Source organism: Anopheles arabiensis, chromosome 2 (genome assembly GCF_016920715.1).
Source record: "Anopheles arabiensis isolate DONGOLA chromosome 2, AaraD3, whole genome shotgun sequence".
Lineage (NCBI taxonomy): Eukaryota > Metazoa > Arthropoda > Insecta > Diptera > Culicidae > Anopheles > Anopheles arabiensis.
Genome location: NC_053517.1, coordinates 36,740,215 through 36,766,346, shown reverse-complemented (window position 1 = coordinate 36,766,346; position 26,132 = coordinate 36,740,215). Strand labels below are relative to the sequence as shown.

Below are 26,132 nucleotides of genomic sequence, written 5' to 3'. Positions count from 1 at the left end.
GCATCTATTTTTGGAAGTGTGTCTCGTTTTCTAGGTCAGTGCTCCAGTTCATTTCTAGGAGTAACTTTCTGCTGGCTGGCTGGCTGCTGCTGCTGTCAAGTAGGCAACAATACCCTACATCTTCTGTGTATTTGTCAGTGTACATCGAAGGACAACATCGGCAGGCTCAAACTTTCATTCACCGGACGATAATTGACCTAATTTTGAGTTCTCCTTTACATTTGGTCAAAACTGAAGCTTACGTAAAAACACCCAAACAGTAATAATAAAATAATTTGTCTTGTAATGATTCTACAGTCATTGTTCATTTTGGAAGGTACAATTCACTAATTCGCTTGTAATTTAAAACTTAATTGAAGCATCCGATCTTTCAAGGACTGCTAATTTGTACACCCACCACCACTGAGAGGCTAATTGCTCCACCCTTGCAACGACCAACAATGCCACTAAAATGCCAACGATCACCAGAACCAGAACCACCAACGCCCCCGCCATACAGTTTACTTCTTTTGGTCGCATAAATCATCTCTGATTAACAAGATCGGTTTGTTTTTCTTTTCCGTGTCTCTGTTCCATTCTCACTCAACCCACACACGCTCAAGGATTGTTGCAGTTGCAGCGTTGACTTCTTCACGACAAATCAGATTGACGGTCGTTTGAGCATGTGCCCTTTTTAACGGTGAGACAGAACTCTTCAGGCTGACGTTTGCACGACGAAAGACAAGAACAAATTATCGCCCAAAGGTGCGGTGGAATTTTCCATTGTTTCTCCCATAAATTCCCAACTGACACTAATCATCGTTTGTGCTAACGAAGGTAAAGAAGGAGATCATAAAAAAAACACATTGATGTGCTATTTCTATACCAGTCTCAAAGTAAATCAGTCGGCAACATTATGGTGTTTTGAGTTTCAAGTTGTATAAAATCCAATTTTATGTTTAAATAGTAATGTTTGCAACCAGAGATGACGACCATTAAACATTTGCTCACAGATGGAGTCGCCTGGTGTATTACTGCAACGTGTGATGTAAAATGATACTGCTGTTACACAAGTGAAAATGTTGTTATCTGTGGCAATACTAATTCGTTATCTTGTATTGGTACGAGTGATAGTAAAGACAACACTTGAGCTGTGAGGTAAACAGCGATAAAATTCCTATTTAAGGTACTACAATGTGCAATGTGTCAGTGAAAATTAATTTAGAGAAGTCACACGACTGCTTCAATCATTGTGTGATGATCTGCCAGAAACACTTCCTGACCGGTCACATTCCCTACCATAACGTAACACGGATTGTTAAATTCCCACATTCAGCATGTTCGTGCTCGAGGAGAAAGAACGCCTGTAGTACTGGCCCGAACAAGCGAGAGAACAAATATTGCCATCCACACACGGAGATAGAGAGAGAGAGAGAGAGAGAGCACGGTCACCGTAAAGCACACAAACTGTAAATATTGTATTGTATTTTCAAAACCCCGCTCTGACCTACTGAGAGAACCGTCCACAATGTGGATCATGGCCGGATATGCAATACATAATGTTGCGTTCGCTTCATGGCGCAAGCGAGGAGGACAGAGAAAAGGCTAAGCTGAACAACATGAACCGCGGCGGCGTTCCACCGCACCGCACAAACCAGGCCGGGACAGGAGACGGGTGTGTTTACACCGCGTACGGATAGCCACCATCGCGCGATGTTGCCCTACCCTTGACGGAAGACGCTCTCTCTCGCCTATTTGCACGGTATTTCTGGGCCTTCCTTTTACACGCACGGTAAGCCGTCGTATCACATACATTTTTACACACCCGAACAGATATTTTCGCCGCTCGATAGTGGCAGCGCAACAGCGTAAAGGAAGAAGGACAGTACACGCCTCGGCGAGGTCAATGGGGTGGTGTTGTGCTGTAACTTTCGTAATCGATCGAAATTATCGCACACCGTATTGTATAGGAAAAGGAATAGACATGGCGACATGTCAATAATGAATTGATCGGAATCGGAACCTTCATTTCACTTGCGTTTGAGTCGAAGAGAACTTTTTGGGGAGAAAACCTTTCGAACCTTAATAATTATGGCATGATGTAAAAAATCAAAGAAACACGAGCGAGTACTACATTTAATTCATCACCATCAACACAAATTGAAAATCAGCACAATAACGTTCCTTAACAGTAATTTATTTCCTTTGCACCATGTGCAGCATATCATTTGTTGACAAATACAGAGACATCTCCGCTGCGGAAGACAGATACAAGTGTGTGAGACAGCGAGAGAAGGTGAGTGATCGAAGGTTTAATCTCCTTTCCCGTTCCCCTACACGTGCTACGTCGCGGTCAATCTTTTGGCGCTTATATTGAGTCTCAGTGGTTCCCTTCAAATGTCTTAGCGTTACTACCCAGATTCTGGGGGAAAAATTGCTCGTTTCTCGATTGCATTCACTTTAGCCATTAGTATTATTACACATGAGCTGTTAACTTTTCTTTTCGGAACAAACGATTGAGTACACATGAGAGTCTTGGTATTGCGATATCTAGCAGAGTTTAAGAGCTTAAGTTAAACAGAAAACCTTCATACATTATTGCTGCCAATTATAATCTCTTAAGTATCTTTCACGTTATTAACAACTTCTCCAGTCAGTTGTCTTTCTGTGTACACGGATGGCCAAAAACACTCGTCAAAGAGTTGAGAATTATGTTTACCGCAATTTCAGCAACACGTGAATGAATCTAATGAATATGATAATTTTACGTAGTAACACAATCAAGATATGAGCAAACTGCCGTTGAATAAAATATGCATCTGTTCCTGCTGATTCTGTCAATTCAATTCCCTTCCACGCGTAGCCCTAGCAGCGCTCTCTATGAAAACCATTTTCAGATCTTAATTTTGAACATTTTGTGTTTTGATTTAAAATGATAGATGCTATAAGCGTTGTATAAAAGTTTGTACGAAATTGGTAAATTAAAATCGTGCGGATTAAGCGGATAAAATGACGGACGTAAAGTAGCTATGTTCAATACTATGTGGTTGTACGGCAAGGGTTGATGGCTGGAAAACAGTTCAGATTAAAACAACGTAAAAGAGACACAGTTGCAAAACGGTCATGGATGAGATTCTAAGGCTCTATCTTTAAGCTGTAGTCACAGTTTTCTCCTGTGAGATGTAGGAAGATTCCTATTCTGAGATTAATGGATGATACATTCAATAATTGTCAAAAATGCTTGTAAATGCTATAGTGAGTGATTGTGTCTTGCTATTGAATTAAAGGTGGGTCTTTAAAATGTCGATAATAAATGCCAGTATGGTAAAATCTAAGTGTTAAACTATATTAAGCATATCGCCCGACTGCTGCTGCTGCTGCAATGTTGCCAATCCCTTACACGCTAAGAACACATTGTAATAGATGTCTTTTCTCTCACCATTACCACCCTCTGCTTCTACTATACAGTAACATATCCTATGTAAAACCCCAAACGTAGATAACACGATGCAAATCAAAAAGTGTCTGATTGCGCCTGATTGTTGCCGATGAACCGATACCTGGCCAGTAGTATTGTCAGCAGTAGCGGAATCTCCCGAATTAGCTCACTCGTCCGCATCGACCTCCTCCTTTGCCGTCATGAACATTTTCTGACAAAATTGCGTTACCCGTGCGAGCGCATCCGTGAACGCTTTCGGCTTATTCTTCCAAGCCACTCCGACGTAGTACACCGGAATGCCGGCCAGTGTTAACGCGACGCCCATGCCCACCTCGTACGGGGCCACATAGCAGGGTACGATCAGCAGAAACGCGCAGATGATGCAGAACACCGTCGGCACCCAGAGGGGCACCCGGATCGGACGATGGATGTCGGGCCGGGTGTAACGGAAGTACAGCACCGCACTGACCGACAGCATGATGAAGAACGACTCGACGATACTGCTGTAGGTGATAAGGACGTACACGTCGCTAATAAACAGATACAGCAGCGACAGTGCGCACTGTAATGACAGCGGGAGAAAGAAATCAGCAAACGAAGCTAGGAAAGGTACACCGCGCACAATGTGTGTCCAGAAGTGAAAGGGAGCCTCCTTCTCCTCCACCCCAAAGGTACCCTCTCAAATCTTTTCCACCGTTTGCGCGGGCACGGCAATGTGTATGCTCACCAGAAACACGAGCGATGGCATTGGCGTGAAGCGGTTGACATTGATATGGGACAGAATTTCGGGCATGTGACCATTGCGCGCACCGACGAAGCACATGCGGGAAGATGTCATAATGTGCACGGAGAGCCCGCCGAACGCGGCTATTGCCACCAGAATGGGCATCACAAACGCCCCATAGCTCATGGCTCGCTGGGCGAACGTCTACCGGAACAGAATCGCGCCGAGCGACGAGGATCGCCCCATACATCAACAATCGAATCCAATCGAAAGGAGACAGCGAGAAAGAGAAGGAAAGAAAAATGATCAAAAACGGAAGACTCAACAGCAGCAGCTTCCCGTGCGGGGATGTCAGGTGGACCGGAACGGGCTACACTAACATCAACGGAGGCAGCACATACCGGGTGAGTCTCGGTACGATTGAAGGGTTGAACAAAACAAAAAGATCGCACTTACCACGGCAATGGCGTCGGAGGCCAAAATGGCTTGCGGTGTCAGGACGGCCACGTACGCCATGTTTGCCAGCACATAGATGGCCGTCACCAGGGGCAGGGAAATATAAATCGCCCGGGGCAGATTCTTGTACGGGTCGCGCAACTCCTCGGTCATGAAGTTGAGATAGTTCCTACAGGTTGAAGGAGAGAGTTGGGTTGGGTCGATTAAAGTCAGCCGAAACGTTGAAGGATACCGCGGGACAACGCAGGCCCTACTTGGAACACATTTGGATCCCCGGACCTTCGCACGCAGCACACTCACCAGCCAGCGTAGGAGAAGATGCCCGAATAGAAGGCGACCGAGATCTTGCCCGGGTCGGTTTCCGTGCCGTCGAACGCGTTCTCGAAATTGTCCATGCCACCTTCGGCCATCGCCATCCAGACGACGCCAACCACTATCACCAGCACCAGTGCACCGATCTTGGTGAACATGAACACGTTTTGCATCTTGGTCGTCACCCGCACGTCGTAGGCGTTGATGTAGGTGAGGGCGCAGATCGTAACGGCAGCGAACAACTGCAAACCTATCGTCGGGACGGAGCAACCAGCTGCGAACAGTGGCTGAAACACGTAGCTCGCAAACGTCAATCCCATGATCGCATTCGTGCTCGGGCTGGAGAAGCACAGCCGCGGTAAAGTGGCACGATCATTTGAGCAAGACGAAACAGATCAAAGACCCCCCCGCAAATCAAGGACAGCCAGGGGATGAAATATAAGAAGAAGAAATTCTAACATTAGAACCAACGCGCTCACTACGCCACACGTTCCACTTTAGAGTCGAGGATCAACGTTCAGAATCATAATATGATGCGGCTTGATCGCAAGCTCACTCCAAAAGAATGGCACACACAATTCTTGTTCATGATCCTGGCTCTAAAACTCCACGCAAGCACCTTTTCACTTTTGCACACTTACACAAATATCACAGTCGCGTCCCAAAGGTAAAGAAAGGCTGGCAGCGGCCCGTAAGCTTCGTAGATGTACGCGTAATCACCGCCCGATTTGGGAATAGCCGTGCCCAGCTCGGCATAGCAGAGGGCGCCAATCATCGACAGCACACCACACAACACCCAGATCACGAGTGACGTACCGACCGAGCCAACCTCCTGCAGGACACCCTTCGGTGAGATGAAGATACCCGAGCCAAGGATGATGCCTAAAATGATGGCAACACCCTCCAGCAGCCCAAGCGATTTCTTCATCTTCACCTTGTCCGGGTCCGCCGGGGCGGACGATTCTGCCTTCTCGGTCGACGCCATCGTGCTCTGACCATCGTCCGTGATGGAACCGAAATCTGTTGCGACCGAGCCAACGCTCGGTGACACTAACTGGTCCTCGGTCGGAGAATGCAGCTCCAACACTGCGTTTCGTTGCTTCAGCGGCATTGTATGGCCAACGTGGCGGAAACTACTGTTTGTGGGCTCGGGATATACTTCAGAGTAAGGAGAAAAAAAATAATGAAAATAAATAAATTAACATAGAAAGCATAAACAAACACTGCACGGTAAAGTTATTTGTGGCTGCTACGCACAAGTTTGCTGTCACAGTGTGCATTGCGCACTAGAGAACAAGAATAGGTGCGATGAGCTTCTGCACAAGACACTTTCGGTTGCGAATCACTTGAACTTGAACAAATGCTGATCTAACCAAAAGCTCGCGCAAAATATACACCACAGCACTACCGCAATGTACACTACTCACGAACCTACCCGAAAACTGTAACCGTAAAACAAAACCATAAACTGTCGATTCACAAAAGTTTGCTCTTAAGAAGAAAGTGCTCATGCATTACTAAACCATTCAAGCGAGAACTAACGACACCAAGAACGTTTGCCACTAACGACGCCGGTTTAGCGCGTTGTTTCATCTTACGTTCATGACTACGCACTGGTAGGCTTCTATCTCGCCGGACACTTAATTTGATAATTGCTTCCTAATCTTCTGTTCAGACCACATCATGCCAGATCGATGGCACGAGCGCGCGGCCAGAGAACACGTAAAGCCAGACAGAATCTTACGTCCTCGACCTTCCGCTTGAACCGTTTACAACTCTTCTTGTGTTGTCACTAGCGGAAGGTGCTGTCCTTGTACACTATTGCCTTATCTGCGCAACTCCGATTGTGCTCCGCACATCTTAACGTTAGACAGACAGATGCAGAAACCTACCAGAAAGTAAAACGAAGAACAACCTGAGAATGTACGGTGATTACTGGTTTCGATTGTAGAACGGTAATATTTTACGAATTCAAAGTCCCAAACCCACCTTTACGCGTGAGAAGTACAGCTCACACTGCTCAATGTGAGAGCAACACACTTGTACGTGATGTACAACGATAGCTAACAACACAGAATGTATGTACAGTGTTGAGCTTCGCCATTACGGGGTGCTAAACAGAAAGATGACAATGTTTGTTTCTACAACTGATTTCTATCTAATTGATATCACTTCACTGCAAGCGGACGTACGAACGTTCACAGTTGTGACAATGAGGTAAAGCAATACAAGATCGTTCAATGTCTTGAATTTCGGCAGCAGCAAAAAGCGTACGGTTGAACATTATCAGATGCTTTTTTTTCATTTAGGTACATTCAACCCACAAGACAGTTCCTGCTTTACTTGCGGCTAGACACAGCATGTTTGTCTGCCGGCAGGAACAATCTTGGCAAGACTTCATGCGCAGTGTAGTGAAGTGTGTGAGAACTTCCAAGGTCTCGGTCCCCCCTAAGCCAGCCAGCAAGACAAACAGCACGGGAAAGGGTATGCTAATTGCATTTCTACTGAATCATACACAATTTCTATTTGCCACATAATTTGGCGAGTCAACTGATAATTTGGTTATCGCTTGGAAGCTAACGACGCATCGCTGGCGGCAAACAGTGTATGTCCAGTGTGCCAAGATTAGGACATTGCATGACTTTTGATTGTTTATAGGTCAACCGGAACTTTTATTCTAACCAGAGAGAGGTTTTGAAAATTCAAAAAGAGAATATTTGATGATAACAGCGATTAAGCACATAAACGTGACACCGCGAAACTATGCTAACTTTGCTCACTTGACGCAACAACGCCATAACCAAACATACACTCCAAAACTGAAACTTCCTGTTACAATGCACGTTTGGTAACGAAAAGAAACCTTCCAAACAAAATCACAACTTACAAAATAACCTAAATTCATTAAATAAACACACCACACTTTCCACTGACGGTCGATCACACACTGATCAAGGCATTTAATGAAGAAGCCTTCCCGCCCATCAGTTGGCAGCTGACAGTGGCACAGTGGTTGTTTGTTCAGTTTCAAATTCCATCGCAGAAAGCAACACCAAACGTTGTCACTAAACCACTGAGACCAATTAGGCAAACCAACAAATATCACAAAGTTAAATATCAATATAAGCTGTCAGCCGTTGGGAACACTGCTTCACTCTCCCTGAAGAGAGTCAGGGCATGGTGCATCGTGTGAAGAATGGGATGGAATTCTGTATCAATTAAAAATTCCATTCACGCCTCAAGTTCGTGGGCGTGATGATACCGAGTGGGCCGACTTTATGGGACCTTTCATTTAAACTCACCATTGATGCCCCTTGAAGGGAGAACATTTGAAGTTGTGTTCAACTATTTTGCTGGAAACCTCTCAATGAGAAGGCAAGGTCGATTATTTGGTTGTATTGATTTCAACGTTAAATATTAGATATCAGTAATAGGTATTAAGACGAATGTTTCTGGGATTTAAAACAGAATTAGTAATTAAAAAAGAAACACGCAAATTTAGAAATATGTTATACGAACAAAACACAAAACTTCATGAATGAACGTTCCTTGAGAGCATTCCTACCTTTCCAAATCGCCACTGCTTGAAGATCGGTAATCCAAACAGGTCAGATCTAACTCAGCCATTTAGGCAAATTCTTTACCCAGCACTTTATCCAACGGTCGAGTAAAAAGGACGGAGAGAGTGAGACCATACGGAAAATAGGACAAGGCTTTCTCCCTGACCCGTTTTTGATTGCGCTGGTACGGTTTTCTTCTCTGACAAATGAACGACCACATGCTCCAAACCACCCCACCGACTGCGGTGTGATTACGGGAAAAAATACACTTTTCGTAGACCATTTCACTGTGTTTAGATTTATGCGCAACATTCAACAGTGACACGTTTGGCAGCTTCCCGGCAGGCGTGATTATCCGTACACCAACCTCGCACCCCATTGCTCCTAACTGCACAATGTGTATGCGCTCTGCCGTAATTAATTGATTCATTCCCTGTCTAGGCGTGTGTGTGTGCGTGCAGGGAAGCGATGAACAGAGGCGATGAGATGGAACGAGCACTTCTCGCTCGCGCTCGAAGCACTATGATCGCCGGATGCATACGTCCAATCGAATCGGTTCCGATCACCATCCGAAATGCATACATTTCATGCAACCGCCACCCATTCACCTACCCCGTTCTCAAGTGGACGCCGGGCCCGATGAAAGTGCAAACGCGGGAGTGGGTGTTGTAGTGGTGATATGAATTGCAAATCTACCTTCTACTAAAACAAGCACAACCCTTGTCTTTGTACACCACCCTCTCTCTATCTCTCTGTCACACACACCTTCCCTCCTCCCCCGATGCCCATGCTTGGGCATCAATTATTCCGGAATGCACCAGCGAAACGGCAAACAAATGCATTTGTTGCAACAAGCTATCATCCACCCCCGACGGAATGACTAACCGAGGCTACCTCACCCATTGAACAAACCAATCGCTGCTCGCCATCGCTGAGTCCTTGTGTCCACAGCCACAGCATCCGTCCCGTGGTCGCCCTGCCATTGCCCTACAACCCAATAGCTATTGCAACGGGCTCAACGATGCAGTTATTTATTGCCGACTTAATTGCTGAAGTCATTATCATTGATTTTATTTGCATGCATTTATAATGCGCCTCTGTGTGTAAGTGAGATTTATCGAAAGGCAAAGCGATGGTAGTATGATCGTGTCAACACAGCGGGCGGCCATCGCAGCATTGGCAGCGAATGTAGAGGCGTGCGCGCCCCGTGCGCCCAACACCATTGCTGCGGTGGCATTATTTATCCTTCGACGATGGAAAGGACCTACACCAAAAGGAAAGCAGCGAAATCAGCACCCTGACCTATACGGCTCTGGTGCTCCAACCTGCTGTAGTTTATCGTTTCCCGTTCCCGCTGCGATTTCCCCCGTGTTCCCGATAACGCATTTGGGGTAAAATTCGTTAATCATGGGTTGTCTTTAATTTGTGCTTTAGCTTTTGTTTCTCTCCGTGCCTTGCAGTCCCTGTCAGTGCAGAATACTCAGTGCGCGCCGGAGAAAGCGAAGTGAATAAACATTGGTAAGGTATGAATAAATGACAGGCATTCCTCCCGGTGTGGATACAAATTGGCCTCATTTGTTGAAACACCCTGAAACACTGACGATTAAGTTACAATAAGAGCAGGTATGGGGGAGATTGTCAGCAAGTGCAAGGATGGATGCTTTTTAATAAATTATTATGATGCTTATGCAATTCCTTCATTCTTTTCATTTTCTTTTTTTATTTTATACGGCCCAGTGTAGTTAAGATCATTGAATTTAATGATTAAAATGTAGCTAGTCCCAGATTAAACATCATTGGTAAAGTACTGACTAAAAAAATAATGCTTTGTCTAAAAGTAGCATTATGATGTTTAATGTTCAAGACAAATAACACATTATGTTTGCGTGGAACTCATAGACCATACTGAGTGTTATGTACAGTTTGTTTTATAATAATACCTGGATTCTTTCCTGGAGTTTCCAATGCCTGATGAAGGTGTAGCTGTAAATGAGAAAACAAAGATCAGTAGTGTTAGAAATCCTCGAAATCCACAATTATATAGCAACATGTTACGCCACAAAACATGTTACGTACAATTATAAAGTAATTTAAATCATTACAATTAAGATCCCCTCCTTTTTATTTCTAATGCCACTACACTACAGAACCAAATAAACCTGATTAGTTCTGTAGTTAGTCTATTTTTGCAATAGTATCCACCAGAATATAAGCTGTAAGCATTTTGGCGTTGGATTAATTTAATTATTTATAAACAAAACCTTTTGAATTAGGATGATTAAATTACCCACCAGCTCGATCCGCAGCATGTATGTAGCTCAATTACATGCTTCCATTGCGCTGTATCCTATTATCGCTCCGTTCTAAGTATTGGAAATTAGATCATACTTCCCTGAGCATTGAAAACATTAGCACGATAGAGGCACCTGTGCTCCCACACTCCGATTGTAATCTGCGAAACGGCAAAGATATACCATAATCATCTGCTTGGCTTACTACTACCCTTGCAATACGGCAGATACTCAACGTCGTCATCAGCATCATCGCCCCAGTGCGCCTAGTGATGGGTGTTTCGAAGGGATAATTAAAATGTAAAACAGCGGGGGTTCGTTTTGTACCTTTCGCTGCTTTCTTCTCCTTCTTCTACCTCGTCTGTCGTCACAGGATATCGCTATATATGAAATGGGAGATGCCATCCAGCCCAACCCCCGACATGCCCAGCCGTGCAGAATGTTTGCGAGTACGCAGCAAAACCTGTAGCGAACGCCTGTCAGCATAAAGCAACGGAACGGATTTACGTCAGACACGGACAACGTGAGTGACAAGCACTGGCGCTAGTGAGCGGCAGGACGACAGGGATAAGCGCGTTCCATTCCGAGAGCAGTTTGTCTCTCGGCCGAATTGGCATATGGTACCGTCGCGTGATGATGCTCCAAATCGACCCGTCAAACGCAGCCATATAATGGGACGTGTACATTCCAGCGTAGCAGGTGATTCCCTTCAAACGGAAGGTGAAGGGGACTCCTGCGTACTCTGGTAGCGGTCGACAGCCGTCGAGTGCAGCCATTGCATTGCAAACATCCTCAAACCACAAACAGTCCATTTCACTGGCCCCAAGCCGAACACTTTCGTGCGGTTGACACCACGGAGTAATGGTGCACCGACGGCTATGCTAGCGCCAGATATCCCGAACGCGGCAGCAACTCTGTTGTCGCTATGGTTCATATCTTTTTGTCGGTTGAATGATGGGTTGGAAATATTCGTTGAACCTATTGCTTCAGCGTACGGGACCGGACGCTTTTCGGCCAGTGGAGTGTCCTATCCGTGTGAACATGTACTGGCTCGATCGGTGAAGGCAATTTAATACGGGGTCATATGAACTTTGGTGGATCTGTACAGCAAAGTAAAGATAGTGGCTTGCATTTGGAAATGGAAATTAATCACACGTCCGCCACATCGACTCATTCGTATCGAAATGATGAACGCGTCGAATATGCATTTAAGCCATTCAGTAGAAGGTACCGCGCCGCAGGACCTAATAACATGTCCGTCATGTGTTCAAAACTTGAACGTGGCCAGGACGGACTGACTATGACTTTTATGCAATGAGCGTATTTTAATCAGCATTGTATAACTGACAGATAGATAGCTGCTAGCCAAGCCTCTCCACAAGAGGCATAGACTGGTCGCGATCTAAATCGACTACGTTTATGTGATGTGATCCCAATCAAGTTGCTTACATGATCATAATGATGGATGATGTTGAGCCCACTCCGTCCTCATCATATATTAGTGTCGATGTACCAATATTATAATTTATATAATGAAAATGGAAACAAATAATTGTGTTGGGTTTTGGGTTAACATTTATATTTCTATTATGAATTCAAATCAGAAAATACATATGAATTAGAAGGAACTAAACCATAGGATAAAGATAAAACTACTTGACTAATTAGGACTGCATGAAATGAACTGCTCGAACTACACGAATGAGCTTAGTAATGAATTATGTAATGAACTATGGGACAAACGAATACACAGTTGTAAACAGACCGGCGATTAAGGAGCATTCTTCTCATTCTCATCAAATTTATACAAGCTAATATCACAATCCAGCACTTTAATGAATATATTTCACAGATTGCGACATACGCCGTGATACTAACCACTTTTCAGCCAAGAAATTAAAAAAAAAAAGTATCAAACCAAATCGTATCCGAAATCTCAGAACCAGCCAAGTCAGCATGTTCCATCGTTTGGTATCGATATTTCTCAGAATTTTTAAATATAGCCCTTTCAAGTGAGAAATAAAAAACAAACATCCTTGGCAATCACCTTTTCCATGTAATCGGGGCGTTCTCTAGCACCCGGTTGTCTTTGCCATTTTGTACAAGAGCTTACTTAATTTTACGCAAAAATAAAAGAAAACCTTCAACAGCAGAAAAACGGCGGCTTGCGGTTCTCAAAGCAACGTTCGCACACCATGCCTAACATCTCGGGTGTATACACGTGCCAGCTTCTACTGTCTGGAACTCTGGCATTCCGGTAAACAGTTCCCGGAATATCGCGTCTTTTCGCGAGCAGTTACTCACAATGTTGTGTTTATATTTCAACCTCACAGTAACAACCAACTGCTGGTGCCAACGGCAGCCGATGAAATGAAATTGGATTTATAGAACGCGTTATGTCAGGGAATGATGGCATCTGGCAGGCGGCGGCAACACACCGCGCCTAAATGTTTGTAAATTCAAGGCCAGGCAAAGGTCACAGCAACTAAAAAAAAAGGATCACAGAAAGACGCTGATGTACTGGTACGACGGCACGTGTCGTGGAAAGCATTCCGTGCTCCAAGGAAAAATAACAAATTGGTGTACTCTCTGCCTAAACATACGTTTTCACCTTTCCCTTTCTCACTGGGTTGTGTAACCTTTGCACGGTGTCAGCACGTGTCGGCCATAGCAGATACGCTAGATTTGCTAGAATTATTTTATCACGTAACCGGAAATTTGTTATTTCCCTTTTACAGAGAGTCCAATCTAAAATGGAAAATTGAAGCTCATTCTAGCGTCTAGAAACAGAAATGGGCTGAAGTATGTTGCAATGGTTACAAAATTGTACCAATATCTTTTCATCTAACGACAAACGTTTGTGTTAAACCAACATGCTGCCACCATTTTCCTTGACTTTGTGGAGTTCGTTATTTGGACAATAGAATACACTAATGGTGTTGGATCTCTAATTCCAAATGGGTGGTGGTCACAGTAAACATAGTCCGATACCCCAAAGGCACCATATAGCCTGCACAGTTCACCTTAACCTCACTAGGAAGGTAAACTGTTGTGTACACCACTTTGTACACACCGCTTCACTGAAGGGCACAAGGGCGGACACACCGTCGATAGACCACTCCACCGATACCTTTGGCGGCCTCCACCGACTCTACCAAACTCCACCGAACTCCTCCTCTTTCTCCACCCCTCAGTTACTACTCCGAGTGCGAGGGCATTCAATTCTCGATCGTCATAGAAGCGCCAAACGATGGGGAGAGGAGGGCTGTGCCTGCCCGGTCCGGTGTGTACGAAGCGCGGGTTAACGCGCGTTTGCATACCCAAGCGCGAAGCACTAGCAGCGGAGGAGAGATGACCTCGACCTGGTGGTCTTTTTTTCCTCCCTCTTTTCCCTACCACTGCCCCAGCGGGTTTGGTGCCCACCCGAAGGTGTATTACTGTTGCTCTGTCACACTCCCTCTGTCGTACGAAGTTGGAAACCTTAGCAGTGCGCAACCCTGAACTATATAGTCGGTGGAAATGCCATCAGCGACGTTTAGAGTTCGTCAAACGTGCGTTCATTTGCACTGCGGCGTTAGCAACCTCCCCCCATCCTGCACGCTGGGAACAATCAATGATGATGGAGAGTTAGAGCGAAAGGCATCATCTCTAGCTTAGCATATTAGAATCGTAGGGCAAGTTTCATCAACCTCGCCCACCGTTTGGAGTATTGATTCACATCACAAAGGACGAGAAAGAGATCCATGCGAGAGAGGTTTCGGAAAAATGCGGTACCCGAGAGCCGTGAGTGACTGCAGTCGCTCAACTCATCTCGGCCATGTGGTGGAACGGTTTTCGCTACAAATCTTCTCCAATGCTGTACTTTCTCCAGCATATGTAACCTAGGTAAACAGTGTAAGCTGCAAACATGCTTTGCGCCTTGAAGTGAACCTTATGCTATTGGACTTTATTATTCAATATAATCTGATTCTATCGTTAGAATTGCTTTGAAATGTTAACAGCACACGAAGTTATTATTCATCCGCAATGACTCAGCGCAAAACACCACTCGACTATCTAAGGTAGCCATCAAACCATCGAGATTGTACCGATGTGTAAGCCCACACCGCGCGAGTATGCAACGAGTGCAACGGAATGCTCGCACCCACACAGATGGGGCGATAGGAAATATGTTTGATTGTTTGCATATGTACGACCCCCTTCCCCCGGAGCAGTGAAGCATGCTCCACTTTGTTTGATGTAGGTTTTCCGGATCAAGGATTTAGGGCCTTACACTGTGCGGTGGAAGGCGAGCAGCAGAGAGCCGGCAGGCAGGAATGGAACCAATGTCACACACCCTAACGAGTTGCGATGGGGGGGGGGAATTTATAATTCATGCCTTTGTTAATTGTGCTTCATTGCATCCGACGACGAGAGCCGACACAAACGAGAGACGAGCCGGTCGCCATTTCCTTGCTGCGAAATGCGACACATACGAAAGCTGTCAGAAAGGCAAAGGAATTTAAATTGATGGGTTATGTAATGTATGCCGTTTTAACGGTGGGTGAGCTATGAGCTATTTGCTCTGCGTTCATAGAGTCTTATAGGCGTGTAGTAGACACGCTAAAACATGTGTTAAACGTTGCCGGTGTAGACAGTTTTGGTTGGTTTAAATATAAAATAAATCGAAACTATATTTGATTGATTTCATTCCCAATCAATTAATCTCAACGCTATTTTGTTATTGTACTTAAAAACAACAAAAAGTTATACCATTTTTGTCTAGCGCCATGCGTTGGAGTGTCTAGCGTCACCAAACTAAGACAAAACACCGGAAATGAACGTTTAACCAGCAGACCTTACACACAAACCGGCTGCACACAAATTACGCACCATACGTTCGGTTGCGCTCGGTAGCATCAGCACGTCATGTTTGCTGCCGCCACCACCGCCGCCTGTCAACCGAATTATGGTCCATTCAGATAAACCTTGACCCGTATCTGGACAGCGGGGAACAGCTACGGTGGAATGTCATCCCCTAGGCAAGCGGCAAGGCGCGCGGCAGCGGGTAGCGTGCAAGGACAAATTTACCATAAACGATACGATTACATCGCACGCAACCGTCACCGTCAGAGGAGGCAGCGTTAGTAACAGTCGATTCAAGTTCCGTTGAACTTTTCCACCGAAAATGTGTACTCAACTGCAAGTGAAAGCTTAATGAGAACGAACATTTGCCACAGAGCAGGAAAAAGAATGTCTAACCAAGGGAAATGAACCGGAATGTAGCATGATATGTAGGGAGGAAGCAAAAAACTGATCGATTAAACATGCGCCCGACGACGGAATGGAAGCATATAAAATGTAAAAAATGAGTCATGCATCGGAAATAAAAGCATGGCCTTTTACACATAAGTCTCGATTCTCAGTGTATAAAAGAAGAGCTCCCATTGTGAACGTAGGATATAAATCAAACCAAAAGCGTTCAAGTAAAGGACTTCAAGTGCTAAAGCAAGCAACTGCTTTTCGAACAAAAACTGTAACATCCGTTGATCGGGAAGCGCGATTGACGTATCTAGCGATCTAGCGACAATCGTAAATCGTAGCCCACCCACAGAAGCGTGCCGATCATTAAGGTGACCATCATCAACGACACTAATTAACATGAATGGGCAACATTCACGCCGTTACGGCTGTTCGCTGGCTCACGTTCGGAACGAGTTGAGCGACAAAATCACTGACCCAATGACCAAAATTGGAAGTGCCATTCAGGACGTTCCGTTGCATGTTTATTTTTTATTTTTTTGCACACAAATGTCACACCATTTTGGTGATTCACATCGATTTCCTTCGCGATTTGTAGCTGAGCCGTAAATTACTAAAGGCTTTGCTCTCTGACAGGACAAGATGTAAAGTTAAAGTGACAAATGGTGCACAACCGCGGATTCCCCCTCATTGATGAGTCAATGCAAGTGTGTTGAAAAGGGATTGAATCAGTAAAATATCTTATAAAAATAATAATAACACTATCTACACAACACCTTTAAACAAGTCACCTCTTTATCTGACCGATAAACATTAATTCACAGAAATGAGCTATTATTTTTTAGCCCTATATTTATCACCCGTCTAACACGTGGCGAAACGATATGTCACTCGAGCTCAAATATTCCCCAGTAAGTTATTTCACATGCCAACTTCTTCTTCTTCTTCTGCACATATTGGGAGCATCTGTGACAACAATGACGGAGCGTCGCGAAAGCCGTTCAGGGGCGGCATAGCAAGTAGCATAAGCATCCAATTTAGACAGTCACCAAAAAAAAAACCTGCACACACCGTGCCACCGGCAAGGAGGAGCGGTTGAATTAAAAAATCATTGACCTAGTCTCAGCCTCAATGGCAACAACAGCAGCGGCAGCAGCAGCAGCAGCAGCAGTTCCCCTCCTGACATTTTCGTCGCGATCGTCGGGGCCCGATCTCCTCGGTCGTCGCTTTTTCGACAGGTTGCTGGCTGCTCGCTGCTGCGGACACCTTAGCGAACCGGTGCCGGCCTGAGGCCACGGCACGAGTCCAAGGCGCCGCCGTTTCATGCTGCCTTTCGCACGCGAGCTCCATTTCACGAACGTGGACATGCTGCAGCCATGTCGTGTACGGTGGTGTCGGTGGCGGTGGCAGCGGCGGCAGGTCATTGCTAAATTATGTCGCCTCTTAAGTGAGTGTCCAAAATATTCAGCTGTTTGTTGTTGCTGCTGCTGAATAGAGTCCACAACGAAAGGGAGACAACATCAAAATGCAACGTACGTACCGGTGAGAATGGGCAAGAAAAAGACAAAGAACCTGATGCGCGAATCGAGCCGTGAGAGAAGTGAATGTTTTGTCCGAAAATGTCCTTAAAATCAAACGTACACATGAGAACCGAAGAACAGGGGATGGAGGTAAGAGAGAAACCACATGAGATAGTAGCGCTGGCCTTAGGATCGCCACGAGGCCGTAACAAATTTCACAGATTCACACTATCAAAAAGATGAATGACGTCAGTCACCGTCTGATGATTAATATTAATTAAGTGATTTAAGATGATTGCGTTTCTGTGCAAATTAGGCGCATTGCTTTGCATCGTTATGCATGTCATTTGTCATGAAGCGCTTATCAAAATCGGCGATTTTATTTATGTGATTTTGTCAGGCAAAGCAATGATTTTGTCAGGCATCGATAATTCATAATTCTATTTTTGTGTCTTTCTAATGCATAGAATTTTTCATTTCTCTACCGAATTGGGACATCACACAGTTTAGTCTCTTGTCACATTTTCTTACAATATCAGGCAGAAAAATTAATGAACACTGTTCGCAGCGGATCAGAATGCACTTTCACCAAGCTATCCATCGTAAAAAGATCACTCAGAAAACGGTGCGAATGTGCAGCTGCAAAATCTTTAGCTACACCATCACCGCCAATCCAATCGTATGCCGGAAGCATTCCATCCGAAAAACGGGGGCAATGCAAATATAGAGCAGCCGACCGCCCACCAAACTGCAATTGCAATCGTTAAGCAGCGCACCGGGCGATGGAAAGAACAATGTTGAGAAAGGGAACAACAATCCAACGCAAACGAATGGCGGCGGTGGTGGTCGGGCATATAACGCGGTTTAAAATGGAAACCAATAATAACCACTTTGGGACAGAATAATTCGATCTCTGCATTTTCTCCCGCCGAGTGGCCAGTGTAGTACAACGATTGGCTACTGTTTGGGTCAGTCCTACTTGTTTCGCTGACTTTTACGGTTCGTGTGTTATTACAGGGGTTGCCTGCACGATCGAGAAACATGTTGCAAAGTGAAATTGTATTCAAAATACTTGTTTCTTAACCATTCTAAAAAGTTTCGAGTATCAAATATGCCAGCACAACAGTGTTCATTTAGTGTTTTAAAGCAATTTGGAAATATAATTACATGCTAAATAAAAAGCAAAAAATTAACCAGACATGTTTGACAATATTGAAAATACCTTATATGGACTATCACTTATTAACAGGTTGGCTGATAAGTCCCTGGTCTGACACATAGATGGCGCCGCTAGTATTAAATGCATATTATTTTTATATAGTACCAAAATTCAAATGATTCGTGTCAAAATTTGACGTCTGTATGTCAATTAGTTTGTGAGACAGAGCGTCTTTTGTCAAGCTTTTGTGTTGTGTTGTTCCACCAAGACAACGCACCGTGCCACAAGTCATTGAGAACGATGGCAAAAATTCATGAATTGGGCTTCGTATTGCTTCCCCACCCATCGTATTCTCCAGATCTGGCCCCAGCGACTTTTTCTTGTTCTCAGACCTCAAAAGGATGCTCGCAGGGAAAAAAATTGGCTGCAATGAAGAGGTGGTCGCCGAAACTGAGGCCTATTTTGAGGCAAAACCGAAGCAGTACTACCAAAATGGTATCAAAAAATTGGAAGGTCGTTATAATCGTTGTATCGCTCTTGAAGGGAACTATGTTGAATAATAAAAACAAATTTTGACAAAAAATATGTGTTTCTTTATTAGACCGGGGACTCATCAGCCAACCTGTTACAACAATTAACAACATTGCCGAACGAACATAACCTTGTTTTTGAAAATCGTCCAACATCTTCTTCTTTTTGGCACAACCAACCGCTGTCGGTCAAGGCCTGCTGTACCACTAGTGAGGTTAGCTTTCAATGACTTATTGATTACCCATTATTGATATTGATTCCTACGTATGGGGGCACGGTGAAACCATGACGGGCATGTTGTTAACATTACACTATTACAATTGTGAATACATGGATTGTTTACTCGAAATGTTTACCAACAGTAAATCCAATCACAACAACCCCTGCAACCGTATCTTGGCACGCGTATTCGCAGGAGCGCGATTTTCGCGTGGGTGGCGCGTGCCAAGGCGCTGCAATGCAAGCAACGCCACAGATGCATGTTGTGTTATTGCCCTCACCCATCCTTTTGCCGCACCTCTTTCCTTTGAGCGCTCGTAAGAAACTCCCCGTGCGCAGCGCAGCATTTTCGTTGTTTGATCTCGTATTTTAGGTCGATTTCGAAAGAACTGATCTACGAAAGAGGCAGCGTACGAGACACAGGCGCACATAGAGCGGTGTGGCGCAATGATCTTGATGGCTTGCCTAGTCCTATCGCAACTTGTCCCGCAACGCTGGAAACAGCACACCAAGCGGGGGGACTAGTAGTGTAAGTCTTTCCAACAAAAGACCAAACCCATTCCCGAGTACGGGGCAGCAGGCGAGTGCAGCGAAAAGATTAAAGTACCCACCACCGCCAGCAGCAGCATTTGCTTCGGCTTGCGACCCAAAATACACGGCTTCGCGTTCGGCTCGAGACCCGTTCCGCGCGGACCTCATCGCGAGCTATGCGCGCTACCGTATTTGAATTGGCCAATGTTGCAACGTTGATTGATTGAAATGCACATGCAGTTGGAAGCGGTTTGCGGTCGATTTGCTACGATTGTGCTGACCCGACCAGGGTGGTAGCGCAGAAAGCAAGACGGTGCAGCGAAACTGTGCACTGTTTCCTGCTCGCTGCATAATTTATCACACAACGACACACACACAGGGGCAGGGACGCATGGGTAGGGTGGTTGGAGATTTTGGATCATTGTTGGCGCGCGCACCAGACCCCGCCGTGTCGTGTCGTGGGTCATTGGAGCAATTTATGCGTCTAACGTTAATAGTTAATAGCTAATCTGGGTCAAACTAGCGCTTTCCAGCAAACATATAAAAAGTTAAAAGCGAGATAAAAAAACGAATGCATGACACATTACATAAGTGTAATTGAAGCCCCCACGATAGTTTTCTGTAATCCGTTCTCAGCATAGGCTGTCCTGGAAAGCACATTAAGCACACAAAGCGTGTCGCATGATTGGCAAAGTATGGCAATCATTACGCGGAAATCAAGCGAAATACATTCCAGCATGTTAATAATATGCGTGACCGAAGTGGGGGACGTACGACGACAATACGATTGCTGATTGAGTAGCTAATCGTCTATCCATCTGTCTGACAAGGGACAATTTCCTCACCGCATGGCTTAGAGATACTACTAATTTTGTGTCAACAAACAACTAAACCACCCGTTTTCAAGAACCTCATCGTTGATGGTGCTTTCATCACGACATGGGTGACCTCAATTCGTGAAATGACACTCGAGCTAACTTTACCAATAACAAGATCCGTGTTTCGGACTGACTGACTGATGCTGTCACCGATGCCAAACGGTCCGTCAGATTTCTTCATCGGCAGATGATACCAATAAGTATCCGCTTATTGGTTTATGTTTAGCGGCTCGGCGTTTGGTTTCAAGATACACACAGGATAAGTCCGCGCATCGGTCATTCTGATGGTATGGCACATGTAGATTGCAGGGAGCAATAAAAACATACACACATAGACCGGTTCTTTTCCTGGGCACAGATTTGTTCCTGCCCCGCAGGTTGTTTCGCCCACTGGAGGGATGCTCTTGTGGCGCTCGTTAGTGGTTGTTGAGTGTACGTAACTTGTGACCTACATTTTCCCAGCTGTTCATTCTAGTGCGGAAAATGTGGTGCTATGATATGCACACAGATTTCCACGTACACTATTTATTCGTACAGTCTGCTCCCGAGATACGCGGTTTATACCATCTGCGTAAGTCGAATTTTACGATGTTCTGCGAGTACATCTGATAAATGGATATTTCTGTTTGACATTGGTACTTTTGCATACTTAACCATTCCTCGTTGAGCTAATTGAACTGATTTGACACATCAATTGTCAAATGCAAAATAAATTTCATTTTTGGTTGAATTTCAAAAACCATATTAAATGATACAAATTTGTAATCATTGGTTGAAATCAGATCCAATAACAAATTAAGTGGCTAAAACCTAAGACTTAAAGCAAAATTACACGAAAGATCGCTATAATTTTAATTCGAGACACGCGATTACCTCCAGTCCGCATTAATAGTATATATAGGGGAATATTTGATATGTATTTGATACGATTCATGCAGAAGATGGAGATATTTCAGGATCTTAATAGGTTTAAAATTTCTGTCAGAAAAGCAGTTTATTTTGATCATTTTCTCTTCCTCCAGAGTAGCGAATTCTAATATGGAGTAAAGTCCCAAACCTATTGATATAGTTATTAAAACACAATTGTTGTCGAACAAAAAGCGATGGTAGGAAACCAAATAAGATTTTTTGGTCTTATATTTATCTTTCTCCGTCTATCTTTTTGTGGAATCCAACTGTTCGGTTAAACAGAGCCACCTGCCCTGCTCTGCCTTGAAGTTGGACAGCGATACACAGCATCAACATAAGCAGTGTGTGTGTGTGTATTATAAAATTCTAAAATTAAAAAAAAACCGCGTGCGCCCTCGTTTACATTCTTTTCAAAACTCTCCACGCGCAACTTTACTGCACCCCGCCGCAAATCGGAAACCCTCCACCACCAACCCCGGGGCATGTCAATCGCCCATTGATAGCGTCCAAAGTGCCAAAGTGGCAAAAACAAAAACCTTCGATTGGAACGCTGCGCGAAGGATGACAAACGATCCTGTGACCTGTTTTTGCGATGAACCCGTGGGCCGTGGCGGATTAGAGCTCCGCCCCGCCACACACTGACGGGGCGCGTTTGGATCCGTTTGACCTAATTTGAACAGCGACGTAATAGCCAAACCGGGAGCGACGTCCTCGAGAAAACATCGCCCCGCCGACAAAGTGTGTCAACTGGCATGGCAATGAGAAATCATGATTATTCTATGCGACCGTACAGCACCACTGTTGTGATGGGCTGGGCGGTATCTATCGTTCTTGGATGTCGCTATCGATCCACAGTGCACGGTGGAGATTACAAATGCATGAGCAAAGTATTCGAAAAGGGAATCAAATTTACTTTCCTATCGCCGATACTGCGATATAGGAGCCGGGATGCTAGAGGCTTTCAACACTTGGCTGTGTTTTCAGCGGTGATACTTGTGTTGTGCCGATTTTGAGCTGATTTCTTAAACATTTTAACATATTCTGCCATAACAACTGTAGTCTGCAGGCTGCAAAACACCGCAGGGGCTATTTTTACATCCATATGTATAAGATTGTATTAACCAAATCACAATCGTTGAGCGGTCCTCCTTGACAGAAAAGTTGTGTATGTTGATATGTTTGCCTTCTTACCTGCTGGATTTTTACGATTCAGTGAAGTAATGAGGCTATAACAAAAAGAACATTTATTATGTTTCTTGCACGCAGTGTTGTATCTGCAAGCAGATATGCAAGAGCAGATATTAAAAGTATGTCTGGATGGCTGGATGTAATGTCTTTTTGTAGAAAACATCTCATTACCAGAAATATAACAATCTTAAAACAGTAAGAAAAATATAAAAATATAAAAATATCAGCCGCAAAAAATATATGCATTCAACCTACACAGCAGACAAAAAATTGCAATCCAACCGTAGGCTGCATTTAACTACAGGTTAGTTTATATGGCACATGTGTATGTGTCAATGCCCTTTTATGATACATCATTTGCCGTGTCTGTGCTTCCTTCTCGTGAAGCAAAACGAGCAGGAGGAGGTACATGCCAAAATCTTCTGCAAAACCGGTCTGAAAACGCTACATCTCCTGCAGGGTTTATGCATTCCTGCGCACTGTAATGGGAAGGGAATGGCAGTTCAACATCTGCCTGCAGGACTTTATACCTGGCAAACGCTTCGTTTAAAGCAATAAAATAACAAACAAGTAAACGGCGAACAAAATACTCCTTATTTTCCCTTGCCTGAATGAGACGCTCTAAAGGGAAGACAAAAATCATATACGATAACTCTTGTGGCATTTATGGGTTGCATTGGATGGAACTGCTGCGTGGGAATAACGCATTATCCATACATAGGTTGCATGTGCATTCAGTGTGTACATCATTCGCATGAAAATCGCAATACGATGGCATGAAAATCGCAATACGATGGCATGAAACTGTTATTCTAAGAATAAGCTTGTTTTTAACCTTTTTTAATATACGACAAGCGCTAGGTGATTCATACAATAGCGAAGTAGTATCTAGTACATCGGTTCGTTTAAGCTTCTTGGTCAAATATAGAAACAGATGGATTTGTTTGTTTTTTTTTTTTTTAATACTCCTACGGGTTTCTGTAGCGTGGAAGAAGACAACAACTGAACATATGTGGAGCTTTTGGTATTATTTCATTCACATTCTGCTTCAAAATAGACAGAAGCAGATTTCAATGTTGATCATCAGCAGTTTTGTCCTCAGTTTAAATATCAGTTTGCAAGTATTACTACCACATTTTGCATAAAAACAAATGTATACATGCCAGATTGTTTCCCCGTGCGTATTAGTGTGATACATTGACTGAACTTAATCCCAAACTCGATTACATTGCCAACCTTGATAAAATAACACCCAGCGAGACCGTACTACATGCGTCAGAAATAATATTCTCAGCGGTTCGATACGTAAAACGTGTCAAACCGGTACCGCGCCGGGGAATCATCTCAATGTCTGCCGTGACAGTTGGCGCATGACCAGTAGGGACCAGGAAATAAAAACGTTGGCCGCACCAGCCGTGTAATGACACCAACAAGAAGCATGCGGCAACCGCGCCATCTTCGCCAGTGAACCGCGAATAGCGAGGTTGTGGGGGGAAGTTTTAGCGATAGCTAACTCGCAGCCGCCAGCACGTTCGTCTGCTTCCGTCTCGCGAGTATCACTTGCTAGAGTCAAAGATCAATTGCTTCTGCTTTCGATGCATTCGGACGTATGTATTTTCTTTGCCACTTCCTTTAACGGGACAAGATAACGCCCTACTACGATAGTTGCCGTGGGACCTGTGCATTGCCTTGGTACAGCAGTACCGGTTTGTTTACGGTGAGACACATTTGCCCTCGACCGGGTTCCAGGTGACCTTCCTGTTAGTATGGTTATTGTTTCCGTACTACTACCCCGTAGATCCTTTATGTGTATATCTGGCTCTTTCACACGCTCTTTGCATTTTGCGCACCGGCCAACCTTTTCCCCAGGATACACATCATCGTCATGACGTCGTAATCCATGACCGACAGACCGTTTTCTGCCCCAGCACCATGTGCTCTCGAATATCCTTAAAATACAATTACGACTTGAGCACAGATCACGATGCTAACCTTCTACACCAGCACTTACCTTATTATTTTCCCTGGTCTAGTGGGCTTTGCTCGTTCGGTTCGTTGAGTCGAGTTCTCACATGCACAACACTTTTACCCTTGCTAATGTGTGGCAGCAGTTCCTTTCGCAACTAGTATTGCGTGAGATGTGTTTCTTTTTCGCTGCTTCTTTTTTCCTTCTGCAAATTATACCTTTCGGCGCCGTAGACACGCAATGTTGCAAACTCACGGGCAATGAATTAAAATAAACCTTCCCGGTGTCTGGGAAGGGGAAAAAACTACTGAACCGCGTGATGCACCAGACGGACGATGGTTTTTGTGCTACGCGGGCCAAATGAATGAACAATCATCAGCGCGCACACACACACACACAACTTTTCTACGCTGCAGCAGGTTCGCCGGCCGGGCAACTGTCCGTGCGCATCTGTCCGAGAAGAACGGAACGACGGGTCGATTTTCTCACCTCGTCGCACACGGGTACGCACCTACGCAACCAGACTTCCCGACCGTTCCTGGCGGGGGGTCCGAGACAGTGGATGTGGCTCTCTTCTCTTTGTCGCCGTCCTGGATGATATGTGCACCTTGATATCACGGACCCAACGCGATCGATTACGACGAGCGAGCGCGAAACCAGTCCAGACGCCACCCAAATCGAATGGGGTTCCTTTGATCCTTTATATGGGAGCGTTTTTCCTTCTTCTATGCACCGTTGTCGCAGAGCAGAATTTTCCTCGTGCGTTTCCACGCTTATTGGAAAGAGGGAAAAGTGGTGCGGATTGCCCCACGCGGTACTTTTTCCGAAAAGGAAACACTTTCTACCACTTTACTAAACTTCACGCCCCACACTCACATACAAACACACACGCACAGTTTCCGGAAAGGATGACGATAGAATTTTTAACGTAAAGACTCCTTTTTCCGACTTTTCCGATTCTTTTTTTCTGAAACACGGCGCTTGACAGACGGTTGCATTTGACAGCGGTGTGTTGTGAAAAAAAGGGGAAACGTCAAAAGCGAGTTTTGACCAGCGCGATGTCCAATTCCACTGTCCAAGATGGCTGGTTCTCTGGTACGCTGCTTGTGCCCATAGTCACAAACAGGAGCGAGCGAGAGGCCAAGCGTGTCAAACTAAGCTGGAGGATGATGATATTTTCACTACCTCTCTTTTGCTCCTCGGTGACGCTGCTATCGCCTTCTCGCGTA

General features: G+C 44.8%; 1 protein-coding gene across 5 annotated transcripts; it reads right to left on the bottom strand.

Annotated features, from left to right (window-relative positions):
- Window positions 1-2,155: 2,155 nt before the first annotated feature.
- LOC120898241 (Y+L amino acid transporter 2) lies at window positions 2,156-25,900 on the bottom strand. Of its 5 annotated transcripts, XM_040303800.1 has the most exons (7): window positions 24,949-25,900; window positions 10,411-10,453; window positions 5,552-6,068; window positions 4,899-5,249; window positions 4,599-4,767; window positions 4,146-4,346; window positions 2,156-3,980 (listed from the first exon to the last, which is right to left on the bottom strand). In XM_040303800.1, the coding sequence occupies exons 3-7, from the start codon at window positions 6,019-6,021 to the stop codon at window positions 3,585-3,587; spliced, it is 1,587 nt and encodes a 528-aa protein (XP_040159734.1). In that variant the 5' UTR covers window positions 6,022-6,068; window positions 10,411-10,453; window positions 24,949-25,900; the 3' UTR covers window positions 2,156-3,584. The 5 variants fall into 5 exon arrangements, with proteins under 5 accessions (XP_040159734.1, XP_040159736.1, XP_040159733.1 ...); XM_040303802.1 differs by lacking the exons at window positions 10,411-10,453; window positions 24,949-25,900 and adding an exon at window positions 7,798-7,898; XM_040303799.1 differs by lacking the exons at window positions 10,411-10,453; window positions 24,949-25,900 and adding an exon at window positions 7,691-7,733.
- Between the last annotated feature and the right edge of the window lie 232 nt (window positions 25,901-26,132).

Excerpts from the sequence above, each read along its gene's own strand:
- LOC120898241 (XM_040303798.1), bottom strand. The coding sequence starts at position 6,421 with ATGAGCACTTTCTTCTTAAGAGCAAACTTTTGTGAATCGACAGTTTAT. Across the intron at positions 5,250-5,551 it reads GACGCGACTGTGATATTTGT|CCCGAGCACGAATGCGATCA; the intron begins GTAAGTGTGCAA and ends GTGCTTCTCCAG. Across the intron at positions 3,981-4,145 it reads TGCCATCGCTCGTGTTTCTG|TGCGCACTGTCGCTGCTGTA; the intron begins GTGAGCATACAC and ends CTGTCATTACAG.